Raw genomic sequence first — 24,022 nt, forward strand, 5'->3', positions numbered from 1 at the left:
CAGGTAAAAAAAGACATGGCTAAACCAAGATCACATGGTTATGCTTTTGTCACAGCTTGACCTCAAAGCTTGACATTCTATGATGTAAATCACACAGGCCATGTTCTGCAGCATGTCATGCAACAATGTGTTAAACGCAAAGGCTGATTTCAAAAATGAACAAGCAAATGGCAAAAAGCAAAGGATCACAAGATTCATTTCTTTCAACACATGATTCCTGCTTTTTTCTTCTTTGCCCTTTTAGATGAATGAGCAAGCAACGAGGCTTATGGTGAAAAAATGTGGTTTCAATTCCCATGGAGTCCAAGAGTCAGCCTCTGGGTTTAACCTAGCTCTCACCTGGGATGACTGATATTGTTTTCAATGCCCGGAGAACTCTGAATGTTCTCAACGCTGAGACATTGCCCAGGTCCACAAACTCTGTCACATATCTGTAATAGGGGAGTTCACACACAAACACAATGACAGGATAAAAAGGAACAGTTGGATAGGTACAAGGGACCTAACACCTTACACCACTTACGTCTTACCTGGGATTACAGAAATAGTTTTCAAAGCTCTCAATACTCTGAAAGTTCGAAGAGCTGAAACATTGCCTAGGTTTACAAATTCTGTTACATACCTGTAGAATTAAACCACAGTTATTCAGAATTGAGGCAGACTTCAGGGTACTTACTTGGGGCTTCATCAAGACCCCTTGGGTAACTTTAAGGGAAAAATAAATAGCAACATCTTCCATTAAGAACTTTTAATAGTGATCAGTTTATACAGTAGGCCAATAAGTACACAGGGACCTTAGTGTGAACATTTATGGTTCTAACCAAAGTAACTTATGTAGATAAATACAAAGCAACAGAAGCTACGTTGATCCATTAGAAAAAGAAATCCAAAAATACAAAGGGCCAATGACTTTATTTAGATCAACCCAAATGACACAACAAATGCACAAGCTATCATATTTTCCAAAATTCTTCATCATGTCAGGTATTAAAAAAAATGAATGACTGGGGAAGGATGATGATGATGGTGGTCGTCGTTATCATCATCATCATCATCATCATCATCATCATCATCATCATCATCATCATCATCATCTCAATATTAGGTCAAACATTACAGCCATATATTCTAATGCTTAGATTCAGTCTTAAGATGACATTTGTGGACTGCATGAATGTATCAGAGTTAAGTGCAATCCATGTCAGATTTTACCTAAAGTTTTAAGACAAATCAAACTGTTGCTCCCCACAGCTCTGAAAACCCAAAGACATCAGACTTCAATCTGTTTTTTTTTTACTACTACTAAAGCTCAAAGGCTTATGTCCATTGGAAGAGAAGAGGAGAGAAAATAATCTAACCATTCTTACATCAAGAAACTTAATTTGTAATTTTGGGTATTTGAAAAAATGGTTTCTTTTCTGTTAGAAAGGGGAAATATACAGTGTCTGAAATAACTTCTTGGACAGCTGCCCTATTAATGTACCATGTATTCTATACTATTAGTTACTGTACCAGATACGTTACTATATGAATGTACTCACAAGGATTCACAAAGAAAAGAATAATACTATTATTGTCATCAAATCAGGCAAGCAAGGAAAAAAATAGCAGATGAGGCTATTTCTCCATATAAACAGAAAAATATTATTTTATTATGTATATAATTACAAATACCAATGATGACAAAAGAATATCTTGTCTGCCCTGCTTTATTTTCTCCAGCAAAAATAAATTAGTTCAAGACTTGGATTTTCTAATACACTATCTCGATCCTTGATTGATTAAAGCACATTTTAATTACAATAGGCTCCATGCTCCTGCATTTTACCTTAGAGTACGCATATTGATATTTATTAATGTGTGTCAGTAAAAAGAGGGTGGGAGAGAAAGGAATGGAAAACTTACGCAAACGTAATGACAGTGAAATCAAGCCAGTTCCAGGGATCTCGGAGGAAGGTAAAACCATCTATACAAAAGCCCCTTGCAATTATTTTTATAAGTGATTCAAAGGTATATATTCCTGTGAATGTATATCTGGTAAAAACAAACAACATATTAATTCTTAATGCAAATGGTTTTTAAAAACTCAATTATGTCAGAATTGCCATCCTGGATTTTTACCATGCCTCCCTTTATGGATGGTATGGGACTCCTTCCCATGTTATTGAAGAAATGAAAAGTACCAATAGAAAAAAGCCCATGCTTTACTCTCTGCTTCCCAGATATTAAGGCAACATGTGTGGGAAGAAACCATATTATATGCTACCAGGAGATGGTCCTGCAAGAACATGTAACTGCAAGAACACAAGAGGCCCTGCTGTATCCTCCTGCATGCAGAAACTTCTAAGAAGAAGCTTGTCTCCACTCAAATTTTAAGTGAGAAGCTAGAAGTCATCAGGGTTATTGCAACCATAGTATAAAGATGGTAGCCTTTTCTTCATTGAGGCTCAGAAGCATACTATTTTTGAACATGTAAATACGCTAATCATCACTCACCCTAGCCTATTTCCAAGCTGTCTATCCTACATCATCTTGTGGGGCCACTTCACAAACTCTTCCCACATACATTGTGGGAAGAGTTTGTGAAGTGGAACGGCAAGGTTGATTTTTGGAATGGAAAGAGATAAATCAATTGGATACATGCAGATCTTTGCTCATGGAAGTTCACTAGATACAGCCATGCTGTATGTACGTTGTACATGAGCATGCATATGAGCTAATTATATAAGCTCTTCTACATCCCACAAAAACACATTTAAACATGCATTTAAGAATAATATTGAACTTACTCTACATTCTTTGTCCAATCAGGGGGGTTACTTAGGGTCATAAATACGCAGTTGGTCAAAATAGTGCACATAATGAGCATGCTGAATAATGTGGGTTACATTATTAAGGAACATATAGTATAATGTTTTTTACAATTATAAATAAATAAATGTTAATAGATTGTTCTGTTTTTATTACATATATATCTAAGATAATATAATACAGTTATGGGACAAAGTATACAAATTTCTAAAGATCCAAGACTATATCATATATAAGTAAAATAAAAGCAATTGAGATGAAAGAAAGTTCCATTTCATTCCACAACAAACCTCTGAATATTTGTTTTGATTTCATTTTTGGAAACAGGCAAAAGGTATAATTAATAAACTGTTGCAGATGGAATAAAAAATCAATAGCTAATCTGGATACAAAAATACATACTAAAGGGCATCTAATCATGCTTTCTGAAATAAATAGAAGATAATATTCCACACAGTTTTGCCAGCAAATCTGGAGAACAACAGAATGGCCAAAAGAATGGAAGAAGTCAATGTCAGTCTACATACCAATAGCAAAAAAACTGCAAACCACTGTACATATCCTTAACTTCACATGCTAAGAAAATAATGCTTAAGATCATCCAAATGAAGATTACAGCCCTATATGGAAAGGGAGATGCCAGATGTTCAAGCTGGTTTTATAAAAGGCTGAAGAATAAGAGACATTATTGCTGATGCATGCTGGATAATTGAGAAAGCCAAAGAATACCAAAAAAGAAGTCACTATTGATTATAGAAAAGCCTTCAGTCGTGTTGATTGTGTCAATCTATGGAATATGCTTAGGAAAATCGGAATCCTAGAACATCTCATCTATCAACAATAAAAGAACCAACAGTCAAGAAATATGCTGTAGATTAGTATTTTGTAGGAAAGCAACAAAGGCTTTGGAAAAGATATTCTGATGCTGTGCCATGTCTGTACCTACAAAGATCAGAATTGTGCAGGCAGTATTTTTCCTTGTGACACTTTATGGAAGCGAAAGTTGGACTTAGAAGAAGCAGGATAGAAAGAGTATTGATGCTTTTGAAGTTTGATGTTGGAGAAGACTCCTGAGAATACGTGGATAGCCAAGAAAACAGACAAATGGATCACTGAACAAATCACTCAAGCTCAAATTATCATTCTTTGGACACATTATGGGAAGACCCAGCCCCCTTGAGAAGTCCATAATACTGTAAAAGGTGGAAGGAAAGAAAGGAAGAGGTTGACCAACAGCAAGTTAGATAGACTCAATTATATCAATGATAGGCGCATCACTGGGAACTCTGGAGAATCAGGTTGGGGACAGATCATCCTGGAGAAGTTCTATCTATGTGGCTGCTAAGAGTTGACATCACACTGATGGCACATAATCAATTCATTTTCAATGAAGTATTTTAATAGCACTGCATTCTGAAGGAAGAGCTATGATACATGCATATCTACTATGCTATGCATTATTTGCAACCTCAGCATCTGGATATTTATATTTGCAACTAAGGAGGAACATATATGTCCTCTAGAAAAGAAACGTAGTCTTGATATTTAAATATTTCTGGTTTAAGCCAAAATATTCCAGTGTAATTAATATTAAAACATAAGCATTTATTTATTATACTGCATCATCCTGGTTAAATGGTAGAATCAAAAACTTTGGATCTGCACTGAAGTGGTGATATCCAGTGTGGGAGAAGTCCTAATTGTATTTCCAACCCCAATTTTGCCTTAGCAACAAAGAAGAATCAGGATTCTATTCAAGAAGCAACGAAGGGGAGAGATGCTGGATAGAGAATGTCTCCTTTGGCCCCAGTTATTGGCAGTAGAAGACCTCCTTGTTGGGGCATGCTTGGGTGTGTATGGAGGTGAAGACTTGGGAGTGTGGGTGGGGGTCTGGGATAAAGGATTTAGCCAGCTTCCAAGTTGACTGTGACAGGTTGGAGATGCAGAGCTCCACTGGCAATCTATAACAAAGCTATTTCTGAAGACAAGTGTACCAGTCTTTTGAATGCCCATGTACCCTAGTTTCATTGCCTACAATAAGATTAAGTGCCAGAGACAGATCTCATAGCACTGTGCGTGCCAGCAGAAGGTGGAAAATATCACTTTTCACTCAACACAGAAGATGGGCAGAGATGGCCCTTGTGGTAGGACAGGTTGGTTTCACACGTCCTCAATAAATGGTTGTAGGATGTTTTTGTCCTGGAATAAGCAGGACATGTAGATGAGCCTTTAGTGAATTTTATTATGCCAAAAAAAAAAAAAGTACTCTTTGCACTCAGTTCTATAAAATATTTTTTGCCTAATGATATTCCATTACTTTATCAAATAGCAGAGAAACATTGATACTAGGCTATATGTATGACAAATCTGTCCAACAAACTTGTAAACTATCTGTTTCTGACTAATAGTCATACCATTCAGACATTGAAAACAGAAATCTGAATATATAATACAGAAAATACCAAAATTCCTTATTTTATATCATATGCAAAGAACTAGAATATTTAATTATCATGTTCAGTAATTTCTTTGATCTTATATTAGCTTTTTCCAAGCTTTTTCTTGTTAAGATGCCTAACATCCAATTTCTAGGAAAAATCCCCAGGAATAATGACTTATTGCCTGACTTAACTGCCTTATAGTAGAATCCAAACTATGTTTAGTGAAAAGGTGAAAAAACATATATAGGACAATGGTTTAATGCAATCTTTTCCAGTTTACCATTGATAAATTATAGTAGATAAATTTTAGGATCTAAGACTTTAATATATTTAGATAATTTAGACTGTGATTCTGTAATCACTTACCTAGATCTTCAGAATCCATTAAACTTACTACAGAGTATACCTGTACAAGACAACTCTTTTAAACTACTGTAGTAATGCAAAATGCTGAGAAATTTTCAAACACTCTTGACTGTGCTTGAAGTCCATCAAAGAATTGGAAGTTTAAACAGAATAGCAAAATCAGCATCCTTGAAGCATCCTGGCATAAGAATACACCCAATTTTCAAATTGTTTTTACACTGCAGGCCAGTACTTCATAGCAGGGTATTTCATAAAGAGAATCAAAAGCAGCCACATCACTGAATTATGGGACCACCAGTGCTCATTCCCAGAATGCACCAGGCTCTTAAGGCCATTTGCTTATTTGAGTATTCTATGGACATTTGTCCTCTGCATTTCCATGAATTTTAGATTTTAATTATACAGTTAAATAGTTTGGAACAACTTCCTCTTCAGCCTAACAATATAGAAAAAGGTATAAAATAACAAGGTATAGTAGTAAATTGCTATCTTGAAAAAACTAGAAAACTACTTGATAACAACCACTTGAAAAGGATATGAATGTACCAAAATCTTAATAGCTATTTTTCTAAGAGGGTTGAAAGGAGTTAAAATGTACAGGGCAGGGGTGGCACTGAATCGGAAAATTGCCTTCCCTCTATTCAATACTATAAAAGTCTGGAAGAAAAAAAGAAAAAGTGAAAGCAATGTAAACATATGCAATGTTATATTAATTTTTCTGTGTTCGCTTTTTCCAGTGAGGAAAATCCAGACATCCTTTCACTGACTTTTCTAGTAAAGAGACTTGTTATTATTTACTGTATAAACAATACAGGTAGTCCCCAGTTTAAGAATGAGTTCCGTTCTCAAGGTCTGTCCTTAAGTCAAATTTCTATGTTAGCTAGGAAATTGTATAATACTGTATAAGTAGTATTGTGTATTTAACTTGAACCATTGTGTACTTAGCTCAAATTTTGCTACAATAGGCTCTGTTCTTAACTATGAGCTATCCGTAAGCTGGGATAACTAACTTGGAGACTCCCTGTAATTCCTTTGGCCATGGCATGGAAACATAATATCAAAGAGTATGTAAATTGGAAGGAACCTTATCAGTCATCTAGTCTAACCCTGCTGTCTCCATTTGAAAAGTTCTAGCTAGATTATTGCTTACCAGCAGCCACTGTCAGGAAAGTTCCTTCTAATATTCAGCCTCAATCTTCATTCACTTAATTCCAACCCATTGTCCTAGCCTAACTTTCAACAAAGAATAGGCTGTGCCCCCTTGAAAGTGACATGCTTCTTCTCTAATGTCCTTCCCCCCCCCAAAGTCTTCTACTGCAAGCTAAACATGCCCAGCTCCTTTAATCATTTCTCAAATTTTAATTTACACATCCTTTATCATCCTGGTACTTTCCCTTGAACGCTGTCTGGCTTCTCTAATATATGGTTGTTTTTTAAAGTGTGGTGCTCAGAACTGCATGCAGTACTCAATTACCTTCTACAATGCAGAGGTCAATGGAACTATGACCTCCCATGATTTGGATGTAATGCTTCTTGGAGTGCAGCCCACTGACATGTTTAGCTCATGCTTCTTGCTTGTATACACTTTCTAGTGGTTCACTAGCATTCTAAAATGCTTCTTACATGTACTGCCACACAACAAAGTTTTTCCAATACTATATCTATGCATTTGAGTTTTCCTACCCAGATATAGGACCTTATTTGTCACAGTTGAATATCATACAGTTGGATCTAATCCAATGCTCAAGCTTGCCAAGTTTATTTTGAATTATGATGTTCTCCTCTTAGTGTTTAGTATTCCCCCTAGATTTGTCATCAGCATTCCCTTTCATCTCATCCTCAAAATCATTTATAAAATTGTTGAATAGCACAAAGCCAAAATGGAGGTCTGGAAGATCCCACTTAATTCCTCTTTTCAGGTCAATGCAGAACTTTTACAAGAACCATTTGAAGATGGTTGTTCAATTAGCTGCAAATTCATTGGACTGCAATAACCTCTAGCTCACATTTATTCATCTTACCCACAAGAATATCATGAATATCACTTTACTTAAATTAAAATGCATAGCGTTCCTTCCGTATACCAAACTAGTCACTCTATCAGAGTAGAGATACTGACCTGACAGCTTTTGACAGACCCATACTGGTTCTTGGTAATAGTAGTATTTGTTTCTGAGTGTCTGCAGACTATTGCATGACAATCTATTAACTTCCCTGATGCAGACATTAAACTAACTAGTTTGTAGTTTTGTTGCTTTTTGATTGACTCCCACACAAATTCCAAACTCACTTTTGAGTGAGCTTCTCTAGTTCCTTCTTTGATGGCCTTTGGGCAGCAGGCAAAACCTGCTTTCTTTAGACAGACATTTAGGCCTCTTGCATTGATTATCAATTGTTCTTTGTTTAATTTTAGCAGGCTCTTGTTTTTATTTGGTCTTTGTGGAAAGTAAGTTGTATCTGGATAAAATGTTTTTGTATATTTTAAATTTATGTTTAACAGCTATTAGCCCCTTTTAGTGAGGTATAAATGTAAACAACTACATAAACTTCACCTTTATATAAATAGCTTCACCATCTTAGGTATTGATTTAGTGTGAAGATTTTACTTTTCAAAGCTTTGCCTGGCTGTTTTACTCAAAATGTAAAAAAAGCAGCAGAATCTAGTGTGGTTAAGTGGGGGGTGAGGTGGACACATTGTCTCATGGGGAATGATTTTAAAATAGTGGAATATCAAAAATCCATGGGGCAGAGTCAACTCAAGAATTAAATATAATTATTCCAGATTATTAATCCTGATGCATGAAGTCAGGGGTGAAGGAGAAGAAAGACTATCTGATGGAGCAGAAAACTACACATAAGCAACTACAGTAGCTAGAGGGAAAAAATGTTGCTCTATCTGTACAGGAAGTTCATTTTCTGTAAACTACGCCATGCATCTCTGGGGCTAAAAGTTTGTGTCTAAACAATAAACTCAATGTGAACTTCCAAAGTCAAAAACCAAACCATATGAAAGACTTGTTCTTTATATAGAATAACAATTATCAGTACATAATTCAGCTAAGTGATCAAAAGAATCAGAAAAATTTGGACATTTTTAAGAGAAATTGAAAGAGAAATTGATAGCATTATTTGGTCTATAGAAAAGTGCTTTGCCCCTCTACCAGGTGCATGAAGAGTTACACAGGCTGAAAGTACATACATTGTCAGTTACCATATACATAGAATCAAATGTTAAACTCTTAGGCAGTGATTCATGTATCTTCTGTTATCCTGGGAACTTAAAACAGCAATATGATATAGATCTGTGTTAGGAGCAACATATACAATTAAATAGGGGCAGGCGAGTCAAGTGAAAGTCTCATCAAGAGAGGGCCCCAACTCACATGTACTTTACATTACATCCATAATGAAGCAGTTACACAAAACCAGCTCAAAGTCCACATTTATCACAAACTCAGCTCCAAAAAATTGGCACTTATACAAATGCCACCATGGGATATAATACATTAATATTAGAAAATTCTAGGTCAGATGAGCTTCCAGTTAAAGTATATCCCTTTCTATATGGCCGCTGACTGCCCCCACAACTATTTTTTTTATTAAAACTTTTATTAAGATATATGAAAAGCACATAAAATACAAATCAGAAAGTACAGAAAAGAGAGAAGATAGAACCAAAAGAAAAAGACAAAAACTAAAATAGTGAGAATAGACAGAAAGATGAAACAGAAAGTGACTTCCGATCCCCACAACTATTTTTGTGCTGCTCAGCAAGTGTCCTCTCCGTCCTCTCCTTGAGCCAAAGAACTCTCCTTCTGACTGGGAGCCCAAAAACAATCAACCACTTAGTTCCTATACCCTTTTCTCCTCTTGCAAGGTACCATTATGTGAACCCCCTGATCAGCCACTATATGGAGGAAGTGGCAATGCTGCTCCTCACCTCATGTTGTTATGAAGGCCTGGGAGGGGAAAAGGGATGGCCGCAAAGTGCAACAGGAGGGTTCAGTTAGGACAGGAAACCCCAGAGGCAGTCATTCAAACCAATGGCTTTAAGTAAAGTGTTATAAAACTATTTTTGCAGCTTTCTCTTGAATAGGCTCTGAGGGAATATTCAATTGACTCAGCTTCCCTAGCATCACTTGATGGTGTGAACAACTAAGGTGAGTTTATTTATTTATTTAATCGATTTACATGATTTCCCATCTTGCAAATGCAATTCTGGGCAGCTAATGACATATTAAAAACAATAGGAAAAAAACTAGCAAAAGGATAAAAACCTACAATGGTAGCTGAAAACAAAGCCAATAAACACTCAACAATAACATCTCACAGGCCATCTAACCTTTCAACCCCCATGCTCTGGAGGGCTTCAGCACTTCAGCACTTTGTGAAATGTGCTGAAAAATCTGAAAATGTGCTGAAATCTTCAGCACTTTGTGAAATGCCAGCACAGTTGGGGAAAATCTAACCTCAGGTTGCAGAGTGTGCCAGAGTATAGGTGCTGAGACTGAAAAGGCTCGCTTCCCATTAGATGGCATATTTTAACTGAGTGAATCTGGAGTGTGTCCCTTCTATCAGACTTGGTGGGATAGGTAGAAACAGCTAGGGTGAGGCGGTCCCACAAATAATCCAGCCCCATGCCATGGAGGGCTTTATAAGTGATAAAAAGCACCTTGAATTCTAACCAGAAGCACACTGGGAGTCAGTGCAGTTACAGAGCAGAGGTGTTAAGATAGGTGTACTAAGGTGCACCTATAACTGACACTGCATTCTGAACCAGTTGCAGCTTCCAGATGGTCTTCAAGGACAGCCCCAGGTAGAGTGCACTGCAGTAATCCACTCAGGAGGTGACTAATGTATGAGCAATCATAAGCAGTGGTTCCTGAACTACAACTGGTACACAAATTGAAGTTGTGTAAAAGCCCTCCTGGCCATAGCTGCCACCTGCTCTTCAGGAAAGGTAAACAGGAGCTGTGAATCCATGAGAACCCCCAGACTGAGCACTAGTTCAGTCTGGGGTAATGCAACTCCATCCAGAACAAAATATGGAAAAACACTGGATCCAGGGGACCCTAAAACCCAATGCCCCTCAATCTTGCGAGGGGTGAGCTGAGGCCTGTTCTTCCCCATCCAGACCCCCACAGCCTCCAGACACTGGGAGAGAACCTCTACAGAATCACTTGGTTGGCCTGGGGCAGAGATGTAGATGCTGTTGGATGACTTCACCCAGTGGCTTCATGTAGAGGTTAAACAGGAGTGGGGAGAGCATCAAGCCCTATGTTTCCCCACAGAGAAGGGGCTGTGGGATAGACCTCCCCCCCCATAAAAACCAACTGGAACTGGTCCTGAAGGAAAGAAAAAAACAAGCATATAACTGTGCCTCCCATTCTTAACCCCTGAAGTCAGTCCAGACAGATACCTTGATTGATGGTATCAAAAGCTGCTGAGAGATCAAGGAGAGTAAGGATGGATGCACTGCTCCCATCCCACTCCTGCCAGAGGTCATCCCAAGTATGAGTGATGCCATTTCAGTCCCATATCCAGGTCTGAAACCTGACTGAAAAGGATCCAGATAATCCAGATAGGACATCCAAAATGGTTGGATCTAGTAATGGCATCTTGAGGAGGGGATAAAATATAAGTAGCAGCAGGACCACCCCCTCTCTCAAGGATGAATTCACCACCATTGGTATCCAACTGCATGTTGTCTCCCTGGAAGCCTTAGCTAGCTAGGAAGGACATGGGTTCAGCACACAAGTGGCCATGCTAACAGTTCCAAGAACCCTGACCCTGGCCTTCAGGACTAACAGGATTAAATTCATCCCAGATAACCAGTAAGACTGGGCCTCAATAAAGCTCTGCAGGACCTGCCTCAAGGCTTAACTCCAACATGGAGCAAATCTGACTTTATCTGACAGATGTCTCGCATATTCCTCACAGCAGCTTGATGAAAAACTTCAGTCACTAAACAGAGATGATGGGTGGATACAATAAGTATGGGAAAATATGGAAGTTTTGCCACCCTTGCTGCCATGAGGTAGGCCTGAATAATGGCTCTAACTCACATTTGGTTGGATTCACTCCCTGTTGTCCTTTAGTGCTCAAGGCATCTTTCATCTTTCTCAGCACCTCAGTAAACCAAGGGGAGTCTGGAATCCACAAGAAGAGGGAAATCTGATCCAAAGCCCAGCAGCCCTCTCATTCCAAGTAGCAACTAAGGCTTCAGTAGGACTGTGCACCAGACCTTCAGGAAAAACCCCAAGCTCCTCTGAAACCCTGTAGGGTCCATTAGTTGCCTGGGGTAGACTAATCAAATAGAGCACACCAAGGTGCTCCAGGGCAATCAGACAGTATCTGACCATGACAGGGGAGCAGTGGTGATCTCCTCCAATTTCATATCACACCACTGCTCCGACACAAAAACCAGATCTGGCAAGTGACCATCATTACATGTTGCACCCTCAATGACCTAGGTCAGTCCATGGCTGTCATGGTGACCATGAGCTCCCAAGCTACCTCAGACTCCACTCCCAGAGAAGACAAGTGGAAGCTCCCCAAGAACATAAGCCTGGGGAACTCCACCAGCCCAGCCACAAAGTCAAAGAGCTCAGGCAGGGAGATTGCAACACAGCAGGGAGGCTGGTACAACAGCAACAATCCCAACTGATCCCTGTAGAACTTAACAAACAGGATCTTTTATCCACTTATCTGCAGGGCAGCACTTCTGAAAGCCACCAGAGTAACCCAGATTACCATAGCTTCTCCACCACCTCTGCCCTAAGGGTGGAGCACATTTCAGAGAGGGCAAACCCCCCCCCACCTAGCCAGTTCTCAGTAATACACACCAAGTCAGCCCTCTCATCCTTATTAAATCACTGATAAAGGAGGCCACCCTGGCATTCAGTAGCAGCACAAAAGCCTGGGCCTCTGTGCCAATCTCAGAGCAGCACAATCTCCATCTTTCAGAAGGGACCAATTTCACTTACAAATAATCTAATATAAAACAGACTCATTTATGGATGTCTTCTAACATTACTCACTCATTTTGATCTCTTTTTATTTTGCTGAGTAACTTTCTTAGTCATCTTTGAAATATGCATTTTCAGTGATTTGTTAGGATCACTTTCCCATCCAGAATAAAAAATTATGCAGTGTAACAATTCTTCATAACCAAAAATATAGATGTATATCACCAGTTGTAGAGATCTCAAAGGGAATCTTGTGCAAACTGCAGATTATATATTGACTGCAGAAAACTTGAGCAGAGGGAAAGGGAGACTATCAGAGCAGACATCAATAGGAGAGAAATGGGTGATGCAAAAGACAATATGAAACACTCACTTTTGTATTAACATAAAATGGATCCAGGTCTTCCAGGGGAGTAGCGACCATTCCAGCAGGGATGTCACCATAAATAAATGGCAGCGATTTGCCAGCCTCCAAGTCACTACTTGGTTTTGGGCCATTTTCGTTATCGTCTTTATGGTCTTGTTTGGACTGCTTGGCCTTTTCTGCAGCAATGCGTTGTTCAATAGCTGCAAGAGACTCTCTAGTGAAGTAGTGAAAGCTGTCCGGACCTGGTGGTACAAGCACTGGCTGCTCCATCTTGTCATCCTGCACATTTTAATTACTAGTTATTCTCTTGCATAAGGAAGTACTGAAGGAAAGAGAAAAACAAGAAAGAAGATTAAAATCCAAAGGTGACCAAGGAGTGAATAAAAAAAAAATTATCACATCTTCATTAAGCTCACACAATATGCAAGAAAATAATTACATCTTTAGACTCACAAAATGAAGACTTTAAATATTCAAATTGTCTACTTTTGATGGGAATTCTTATAAGCTGATAGGATTGTTAGCTGGTTTTTCCCCACTGGCAAACTTTTGTAGTTTTTTTTATAGAACTTCATTAAAATTTTAAAACAGAAGATAAAATAACAAAAACTAACATTTAGAATAAAGTGAGGATACAAAAGAAATAAGAAAAGAACAAGGAAAAAAGTGCAGACAACAAAGAAGAGAAAAAAAAAGAAATGACTTCTAATGCTCTTTTACAGCAGTTATAAGTATAAATGTAAATTAACCTCATACTCCATAGTTACAACATTGTTTATACAATGTTGTAACCTATATATCATAATTTTATGATATATCAAACCTATATATCATAATTTTATGATATATCAAACCTATATATCATAATTTTATGTTTTTCTGTTTCATGCAAAAATAAGGGGTTTGCAAACTTTTGTAGTTTTTGGTGGCCTAATGATGGCCTGACCAGTCAAAATTATTTAGAGAAAGTTTTTGCTGGCATAAAGATTCCGGGAAGGGAAGACATAATTTGGTGAATCTGTTTGATACGGAGCTTTCAAAAGATACCAGAACTCTACCATGAAGCTCTTTCAGAAGCCTGGTGGAACTCCCAACAATCAATGAATAGTAGATATGAACCTAGCTGCTTCCTGACTCCGCTTCTATCAAAGGCCCATTCTAAAAGCTGATCATTTTTACGCTGCAAGCAACCTGAAGGATTGTGCTATCTCAGGATATTCAAACAGGCTTTCACTGCAAACAGTATTTTATTAATTATAAAATATGAGAAAGTTGTTCCACTATAGAAGCCCAAAGGAAAAATTAGTTAATTAAACAACAGTAGTTAATTACAAAAGGGTTCCATTCAGCTATTTCTCCCTGCATTTGCTTTCAGCAGGATTTATCTGTGGTCTTCAGAATTAGGTTAGAAAGTGTGTGTGTGTGGGGGGCCATTGGATGTTATATTCTTTATTTGATGCAGCCATTAAAAAAAAAAGCATATCAAGTTGATACATGGAGAAGAGCATATTTTCATTAGCAACAATACAACCCTAATATATTTAGCTCCTACAGGCTAGTATTCCTGAGTACCCAAGGTCACTGCAGTTGTAAAAAGCAGTATACAAGCAGATGGTTTTATTTCTTTTAAATATACTATTTTGGAAATGCGCCTAAGAAGAATACAACATATTATCATAAATACAGCATGTGGCCAAAGGTCAATAAAGCAATGAGGAATGTGGGGAAGCCAGGAAGCGATGGGAAGGACTGCTTGCCCTGCACCTTTTATGCTGGGGAATGGTTTTCTTACTTTTGCAGGCCCAGATTTCAGAGGCCTAGTGGGTGGAAAGCAAAGATCTCCCCACGTCTAGAGTAGAATTCTGTGTCTGCAGTCTCACCATTGGCAGCCTGTGCTTATTACAGCCAGAGCTACTTTGCCAGACAAAGGGAAAGATGAAGAATAGCAGAGAAGCACAAAATCGAATCCTGGTCAGAAGGGAGACCAATCACCAGAACTGAGAAAAGATACTGACAGAGGGCCGTGAGCCCCTGGAAGCATATACCGTATATTCATTAAAAAAGCAAAATAGAAGGCAAAGCAAAGTGACAAGAGAGGGAATAAGGGGGGGGTGGAGAAGGAGGAGGAGGAGGAAAGAAAAAGGAAAATAAAGTTAAAAAAAAACTTTCAGAATTATGTAAGATAAATAATTTTATTGATCCTGATCTCTCTCTCAGTTGCAAGTGTTTGGAGACAAAGAAAAAAAAAACCTTAATGGAAGCAGGGAAAAGCCCTACGCTGCAAAAACAGCTAATGGATCCTTAATGCACTTGCAAAAAAAATAAAGGCTGGGTTTCGAAGGTCTCCCTTGACCGCATCTGTTAAGTGGATGTATTTCAATATAGTTCAAGTTTAACATCTGAAACAACATTAAAGCAGGAGAGATGGTCCAGCCACCTGTTAAGACTTATCACACACACATACACACCAAGCTCCACACCAGCATCACTGCACTGATTGCCAGACAATTGATAATCCATTATATACCATCAATTCCTTGGAATATATTATTTATTTATGAACACTGTTTTTATTGCATTTTAATTGGTTTTTATTCTTATTTTTATTGTAAACCACCCAGAGTTGCTCTCTGAATCAGAGGAGTGGTGACTAAACTTGAAATATAAACAAACAAACAAACAAACAAATTTCCCGCCAGTTGATAGCATCCAGAGAGCAGGAAGGCAGCACCCAGAGGATTTTATCAGTTGGTCTGCTTAACATGTACTGTAGGAGTCAAAATCAAGATGTGAACATTCAGCAGCAAACCAAATGATAGACAATGTCATACTTGCAGGATAGGGACTGGAAATGGGGACAACAAATTTTGTGCCAGTATAGTTTTCTGCCAGTACAAGACCTGGTAAATGGTCCTTTTAACTTGGCAGTAAGGAAAGGCCTGTAGAAATGTCCAGCCCTATACAGCTGTGCAAGACTAAGACTTCTGCAACATCTCTTGAATGCTTGTGTGAGGTCAACGCAGAACCTTGGAAACTGTAACAGGAGTTCCCCAGCCTCATTTTTAGTGAGTTGATTAAGGTGAAGTCTCTTGGCATACTTTGAGATGCTTTGTTCCAGATTTCTCCCCATTGGGGCTAAACTGTCATTTATAAAATAAGCTATCCACCCACTATTTCTTCCTTTCCTTTCCTTTCCTTTCCTTTCCTTTCCTTTCCTTTCCTTTCCTTTCCTTTCCTTTCCTTTCCTAACCTCCCCACAATCCAATATCAAGAAGGTGGTAGGCTCTAACCAAAATGGTAACATTGAAAATCTTAGATCAGTAACCTTAACAAGTTCTGGGATAAGAACCAAAGCAGCACAGAGTTTATCGCCCTGCAAACCCGGATGTTGAAGGACCAAAAAAGGGGCTATTCTTGCCTGTTCACTGTAAAGAAGCCATTTCCAACTTGGCACTCACCCAAACTGTTGGACTTCAATTCCCATTGATCCTTAGCTCTGGCTAGGGATTATGGGACTCCCAAAGAGTCTCAGCAAAAGACAGGATGATTGAAATTTTTTCCCCATCCTCTTAAATAACCAAAGTTAACAGATGCTACTGATTATTCAAGCCCTTTAAACAGCTCTGCCAATTGTGCTTTGCGGCTCATTGTAACAAACTATGGAGAAGCTGGAGCAGCACAGGCACTTCCTCCATGACAGAACTTCACCTCATGAGTGATCGGGAATTCGAACCTGAAGGAAAAACGGCTGGTCCTGGCATGTGCTCATTCCACATGTATTTAGTTATACTTCTAGGTATTTATACATTCCTTCAAATGATCCCAGGGTGAATGTAGTAAATTTACCTTTGTTTTTCTGGAGTATATGTTTACAAGTTTATTTTGTTCATGTATTTATCCACCTTTTTTAACAGGAGCTTGTGATGGCATATATTGTGCTCCCTCCTTATTTTTCCCTCAGTAACAACCCTGTGAGGTAGGCTGGGCTGAGTGGGATAATAATCACAGTAGTGCGGCTCAAAAGCAGTCTTTGCTTCCCCCTTTTACTTACATCAGATGAGTCTTGAAGTTCAATTTCTGATGGTATTTTATTATGTCTAGATTTTTTTTTTCTTCAGAGAAAATCTGAGGGGCAGAGGAGGTTTCAAAAATGAAACCACCACCCAGGATTTTATTTTATTTTGAATTCTTCACTGCCATACTGCATTTGAATGAAAATCTTGCCCTTCTCAAAACTGCTGTTAATTCAAGGAGGAAATCTTTGGAACAAATAGTAACTTCCTTCAGAGGTAAATAGCACTTTTGGTGGTTCCCCCCCCCCCCACAGTACTAACACGGGGAAAGGTATTTTAACTATACGGTGCTGTAGTTCCAGTCTCATTTGAGTTTCTTGGATTTGTTATTTAGATTTTTAAAAAAGCTTGCAAAACTAGTCATATTAAAGGCAACTGAACACATTTAAGCTGGCCCTCTGTTTTTAGACTGGAAACTCCTCTATAGAAGAGACCTATTTATTTTCCCTGTGTAATTAGGTAAGTTTAAATTAAGTACTGTACATTCCAACCTGAGCAATGGACTGGTGCCATCTGTTGTTTTTATTTTCTCAAAATGCCTCTGAGTCCTATATGTGGACCTGAGACATTCCTGGAAATAAGGATGATGCTGAAGGCTGCCTGTTTACGGCAATGATGTTTTCTTTTTAAAAACATTAAATGGGAAATTGGCATGCTAGAAAACAAAGAGCAATCTCTCTCTCTCTCTGTTTAAAATGTTAAAAAATGAGGTGGGGCAGCGAACCAAGCAATTTTTTAAGGAGTGGTCACAGCCACACGGCTGTGCAGAGGCACCACACTGGACTAGCAGTTGTAAGCAAAAGCTGATGCAGCTTAACTAAAAGGAAAAATATGGCACTATAAAACCATGATGATACTGTTTGCTTAGGCAAATATCTGAATGGTGCTTCTCTAAGTACAAAGAAAGCTCAAAGTGATTAGAGTATCAGATATGTTCGCAGCCTTGAGTTATATATATAAACATCTAATAATAATAATTTTTGTCTAATTTAGCTTCTCTTTTAAAATTTATTTTATCAGTTGGCTTGCACTGCATTTTTTTTAGCATGATAGCTTTGTATTCCTTTCTGCATTTTTATATTGGCTTTATTAATTTTATTAGCTTTTTGGATTTTTGTTTTGCAATATTGTTTAGTTTTAATTGTACAAAACCATATAGATGCCTGTTTTGCCAATAACAGGAATTGCATTTTATGGAAGTCAATGGTGTCTCAAAGGGCATGTTCCTTTTGTGCTTCTTTGTAGCCCATCACCGGGTAGACAGTCTGGAGCAGGAGAAATGTCCAGAAAAATAAAGAACATTAGCAGGACACTTCCATGATGTCTTGCATGAAGTCATCAGTATCAGGGAAAGACATCATTTGGAAAGAATTGTAATTCAGAGGTATGTCCTGATAGGCTAGGGATAACTCCTTCTTGAAACACTACATTATGCAGGGCTCAATACACCTTTGGTCCACATATGGAAGTTTTTAATGTTGGATGATGCTCAATGATTTGCCATCACTTCCTGACCTGAAAGAGAAAGAATCGGAGCTAAAGGGGCTCCCATTTTTGGCTGCTTGCCATTTTTCTTACATAGTTAAGACAAAATTATAAGCATCATTAGAGCAGAAAAGTTCCCACAAGGTAGCTAGGCCAGAGAATGGAGAGAGTTAAAAGAATCTCTTATACAACGTCTTCTCATAAGCTTTCTCCTCTCCAAACTCTGAAAATCTGTTTGGTGTAATGGTGAAGGTGCTGGCCTAGAAACCAGGAGATGGTGAGTCCTAGACCTCCCACAGGCAGGAAAGCCAGTTAGGTGACTTTGGACCAGTCCCTCTCTCTCAGCCCAACCCATCTCACAGGGTTGTTGTTGTGGGGAAAATAGGTCATGGGAGTATTAGGTATGTTTACCACCTTGAATTATATATACACTGATCATATTTTCTTGGAAAAAATAAAGGATAAATCTGAAAAACAGGCAAATCTGAAAGAGGTTCATAAGGATAAAAAAAAATGTTTATAACTTTGCTTTACCAAGGAAAATTCAAGAGCAAAAACAAGAAAAACTTTCCAATAACTCATATTCTAAAAAATACCTAAAATCAAACAGTATGTGTAAATTTATTTTAAAAAGACAATTCGATTTCCATATTTTTCACATGAATGTGAAAGATTGTGGATTAAGTGGCACCATTTGTATGGTAAAAGTTAAATGACCAAAATAAAGGACAAAAGTGAGTTTTTGAAAAATAAACAAATCTAAAGGACAGCTTTCTGAAATAAAGGACTGTCCTTTATAATAAATAAATAATGGTCACTGTAGTTATATATAAAAAAGGTGGGATAAAAATCTAATAATAATAATAATTGCATTTATGTGTTAGAGTAGTATTCCACCTTTCCTACAAGAGCTTAAGGTGATGTACAAATCAATCCACTGTATCTTCCTATTTTTTTCCCACAACCACAACCCTGTGAAGTAGGTTGAGCTGACAGGACTAGCTGGACCACAGTTACCCAGTGAGCTTCTGTGGCTGAAGGTTGACCTGAACTCAGAGCTCCCTGATGCTAATTTAACACGTTAGCCAGTATTAAATAAAAATAAGGGCCTAGAAACCAGCCCACAATTAACCATTATTAAAGGAAATTGGTTCCTCAGGACTATGTGTTTTAGCACAGGTGTCCCCTGTGTTCTGGGTCTTGCTGGGTTTGGAATTCTTTACGCCATAATGGTTATCTGGCTGCAACACAATCAACTACAGAAAGAGAGAACCACAGAAATGTTTAATTTATGCCACTGATATGCAATGGTCAACCCTTCCTACTTTACTGCCATGGAAGCTGTATGGATGTGTTCCGAGCATGACTCTACCTCTTTTCACCTTATTTTCTTATAAATCAGCATGTTTACTCACAATTAAATCCCCATGTACTTAATAAGGCTTACACTAGTCCATACTACAGACTCAATGAAATGGTCAAGTTTCTTAATTCAGTTCAGCCCTGACTAGGTAGGACGTGGATAGCCAGAAATGTTATGATTAGAATCTAAGGTAATCCTTGCAGGTGAAAACGTAAGTCACTCTGAAACCTAAATGAGCTCAGATATGTTTAATGTTTCATTTGTTATTGTACAAACTGCAGTCCTAATTTTACATAAGTTGCTATCCTAAACAAACTTAGGAAGAAATTTGTCTCCATGGACTTTGTTTATACAATTACACGCACACATATACCCAAATCTGAACACAAATAAAATGAAGATGTAGTTAAAAAAAAATAAAGCACACAAACCAACTGTAATACAATACGACAATATCTGAATTAGTACACAAAATCTCTCTTAAGGCAAAACACCTTTTTGGTCAATTTAAATGCTTATAAAATGGCTGCAAGCTTTCATGTTTCCCAAAATTCAGAGGGAAAGAAAGGGTGATGGAAGTAAGGTGGCTAGAATAGAAGCACTGCCTGTCCAAAGCTGCATCCTGCAGTGTTTGGAGAATTTAGATCAGGGTTTCTCAACCATGGCAGTTTTAGATGTGTGGACTTCAACTCCCAGATTTCCCTAGCAAGGCTGGCTAGGGAATTCTGGGAGTTGAAGTCTACACACCTGAAAGCTGCCAAGGCTGAGAAACCCTGATCTAGATCAATGTTTCTCAATGTTAACAACTTTAAGATGTGTGGACTTCAACTCCCAGAATTCCCCAGGCAGCAAACATACTGGCTGGAGAATTCTGGAAGTTGAAGTCCACACATCTTCAAGTTGCCAAGGTTGAGAAACACTGATCTAGAGGCCTGCCTTTTCACCTGTAACTTAATGGGAAGAAGAAACAAAGAACTGGTTTCTAAAATGGGACAATTATTTGCTTAATTCTACCTCCCAGCAGACTTTGAACTTATGCATACCTTTATTATACATAATGAAGCCTCTCCAAACTGTTCAGTTAGGCAGGGATAAATATTTCTGTTCATTAACCAGGAATAATTAGAAACTAAGCTACAGGTCCTACCCAGATGGAGTCTTCAGAGTCACTTCCCTCTCTCTGACTCACATACTTTCAGATCACTATTTGAGCCTTCCAGAATAGCCTCTGCGTGGGAGGATTTTTGCTATAGGAAACTGGGGGAGAGTCTATGGCATGTACAGTGGGGCAAAAAAGTATTTAGTCAGCCACCAATTGTGCATGTTCTCCCACTTAAAAAGATGAGAGAGGCCTGTAATTTTCATCATAGGTATACCTCAACTATGAGAGACAAAATGGGGAAAAAAATCCAGAAAATCACATTGTCTGATTTTTAAAGAATTTATTTGCAAATCATGGTGGAAAATAAGTATTTGGTCACCTACAAACAAGCAAGATGTCTGGCTCTCACAGACCTGTAACTACTTCTTTAAGAGGCTCCTCTGTCCTCCACTTGTTACCTGTAGTAATGGCACCTGTTTGACCTTGTTATCAGTATAAAAGACACCTGTCCACAACCTCAAACAGTTACACTCCAAACTCCACTATGGCCAAGACCAAAGAGCTGTTGAAGGACACCAGAAACAAAATTGTAGACCTGCACCAGGCTGGGAAGACTGAATCTGCAATAGGCAAGCAGCTTGGTGTGAAGAAATCAACTGTGGGAGCAATAATTAGAAAATGGAAGACATACAAGACCACTGATAATCTCCCTTGATCTGGGGCTCCATGCAAGATCTCACCCCGTGGGGTCAAAATGATCACAAGAACGGTGAGCAAAAATCCCAGAACCACACGGGGGGACCTAGTGAATGACCTGCAGAGAGCTTGGACCAAAGTAACAAAGGCTACCATCAGTAACACACTACGCCGCCAGGGACTCAAATCCTGCAGTGCCAGACGTGTCCCCCTGCTTAAGCCAGTGTCCAGGCCCGTCTGAAGTTTGCTAGAGAGCATTTGGATGATCCAGAAGAGGATTGGGAGAATGTCATATGGTCAGATGAAACCAAAGTAGAACGTTTTGGTCTAAACTCAACTCGTTGTGTTTGGAGGAGAGAGAATGCTGAGTTGCATCCAAAGAACACCATACCTACTGTGAAGCATGGGGGTGGAAACATCATGCTTTGGGGCTGCTGTTCTGCAAAGGGACCAGGACGACTGATCCGTGTAAAGGAAAGAATGAATGGGGCCATGTATCGTGAGATTTTGAGTGAACACCTCCTTCCATCAGCAAGGGCGCTGAAGATGAAACGTGGCTGGGTCTTTCAGCATGACAATGATCCCAAACACACTGCCCGGGCAACGAAGGAGTGGCTTCATAAGAAGCATTTCAAGGTCCTGGAGTGGCCTAGCCAGTCTCCAGATCTCAACCCCATGGAAAACCTTTGGAGGGAGTTGAAAGTCCGTGTTGCCCAGCGACAGCCCCAAAACATCACTGCTCTAGAGGAGATCTGCATGGAGGAATGGGCCAAAATACCAGCAACAGTGTGTGAAAACCTTGTGAAGACTTACAGAAAACGTTTGACCTCTGTCATTGCCGACAAAGGATATATAACAAAGTATTGAGATGAACTTTTGATATTGACCAAATACTTATTTTCCACCATGATTTTCAAATAAATTCTTTAAAAATCAGACAATGTGATTTTCTGGATTTTTTCCCCCATTTTGTCTCTCATAGTTGAGGTATACCTATGATGAAAATTACAGGCCTCTCTCATCTTTTTAAGTGGGAGAACTTGCACAATTGGTGGCTGACTAAATACTTTTTTGCCCCACTGTATCTGTGCTTACTGTTTAAGTTGCTCCTGTCCTGTGGTCACACCAGGTTGACTCCACACTGGTGTGAAAACACTATCTGGGTGGAGACACGTTGGCCACAGATTGCAAGGGATTCAGTCTGGACTGCAGGCTACATTGTCCTCCCATTGGTCAATTCCCTGCTCCTGGGCCCTCCCACCCTTCAGTTCCAGGAAAGCCATGGTCAATCGCTTTACTTCCTGGGGTGGGTCATCATGGACACACTTAATTTTATATGTGTGGGTATGTATTTGAAAGACAGACATAGTGTAAATTACAGTTGGAATGTTTTTGATAAAACCCTCTGGGTGACCTTCTTATAATTTCTCCCTTCCTATTAGGTCAGCATGCTAGCTATACTATCTTTGAGATATGGGCTGTGAATATCAACAATTTGGTTTACTGGGCCACTGATCCCTGTCTGATTCCTCCCCCTGTCACCACTCAAGATCAATTCAGCTTGCTGTGAAAGTTTTCTTACAAGGGCACTTTAAGCAGTTCACATGTACATGGGGAGTATCTCATACATTTGGTAGTGAATGCAGCTCATAAGTGTATGGAAGGGTACCCTTCATCACCACAATACATACACAATGAATTTATAGACACAAAGGTAAAGCCTAAACATGCACATAAGAACAAGCAGCTTTAAAAAAATCCTTTCATACCAACTTCTTTGCTTCTAATGTCTTTTAGATGTATCCTTTTCATGAACCTCTAATAGTACAATAGCTGTAATTCTTGCCTTGTGGATAGTAGGTTGCTGGTTCAAAACTCAGGACAAATTTTTAAATTATAGTACTTACTTCTCTGAGCTTTCTACTTTTCATTGTAGGATTTTTAAAAATTCAGAGTTGGCACTCTTTCAGTATATTCTCAGTCACCTGAGATAGAAGGGCTGCACTGTCAGTTCCCTAATAGCCTAAATAACGTATGGTTTATGTACAAATAAACCATACAGACCTTCCAAGTTAATTTCCAAATATATTGGAAAGAAGGCACAAAAATAGCTGCATCTTATTACCAGAGGAAAAATCTTTCCAATATTACATTGCTGGATGAGATTAGATTAAACTGGCCTTTCCCATCTCAGTCAAATTCAGGGCATACTACTTACAGGCAAAAATTGCATAGAGGAAAATAGGGCTGTGCTTGTGATATGCAATTCTTATTCCAAGTTAACAGTTATATTCTACCTGATGTGTGGTGGCACTGTTTTCGAAGCCAAGACTATATTTCCTATTTAAGT

The 24,022-nt window shown here is 38.7% G+C and overlaps 1 protein-coding gene across 2 annotated transcripts in view; it reads right to left on the reverse strand.

The window, feature by feature from the left end:
* LOC103062393 (sodium channel protein type 1 subunit alpha) overlaps nt 1-13,223 on the reverse strand; it is a 63,107-nt gene extending 49,884 nt beyond the window's left edge. The window contains exons 1-5 of one of the 2 annotated variants that reach the window (XM_088145189.1): nt 12,960-13,223; nt 6,157-6,275; nt 2,790-2,879; nt 1,906-2,034; nt 340-431 (exon numbers count right to left, since the gene is read on the reverse strand). In XM_088145189.1, the coding sequence (XP_088001315.1) occupies nt 340-431; nt 1,906-2,034; nt 2,790-2,879; nt 6,157-6,275; nt 12,960-13,223 (694 nt within the window). Of the gene's footprint in view, nt 1-339; nt 432-1,905; nt 2,035-2,789; nt 2,880-6,156; nt 6,276-12,959 lie in introns of those variants that run through there. The other variant, XM_088145190.1, reaches the window with a different exon arrangement.
* Nucleotides 13,224-24,022: the final 10,799 nt, after the last annotated feature.

The sequence above is a fragment of the Python bivittatus genome, unplaced genomic scaffold (genome assembly GCF_059951505.1).
Source record: "Python bivittatus isolate LINGU-HERP-01145 unplaced genomic scaffold, Pbiv_v1 ctg000480_np1212, whole genome shotgun sequence".
In the NCBI taxonomy this organism is placed as follows: domain Eukaryota; kingdom Metazoa; phylum Chordata; class Lepidosauria; order Squamata; family Pythonidae; genus Python; species Python bivittatus.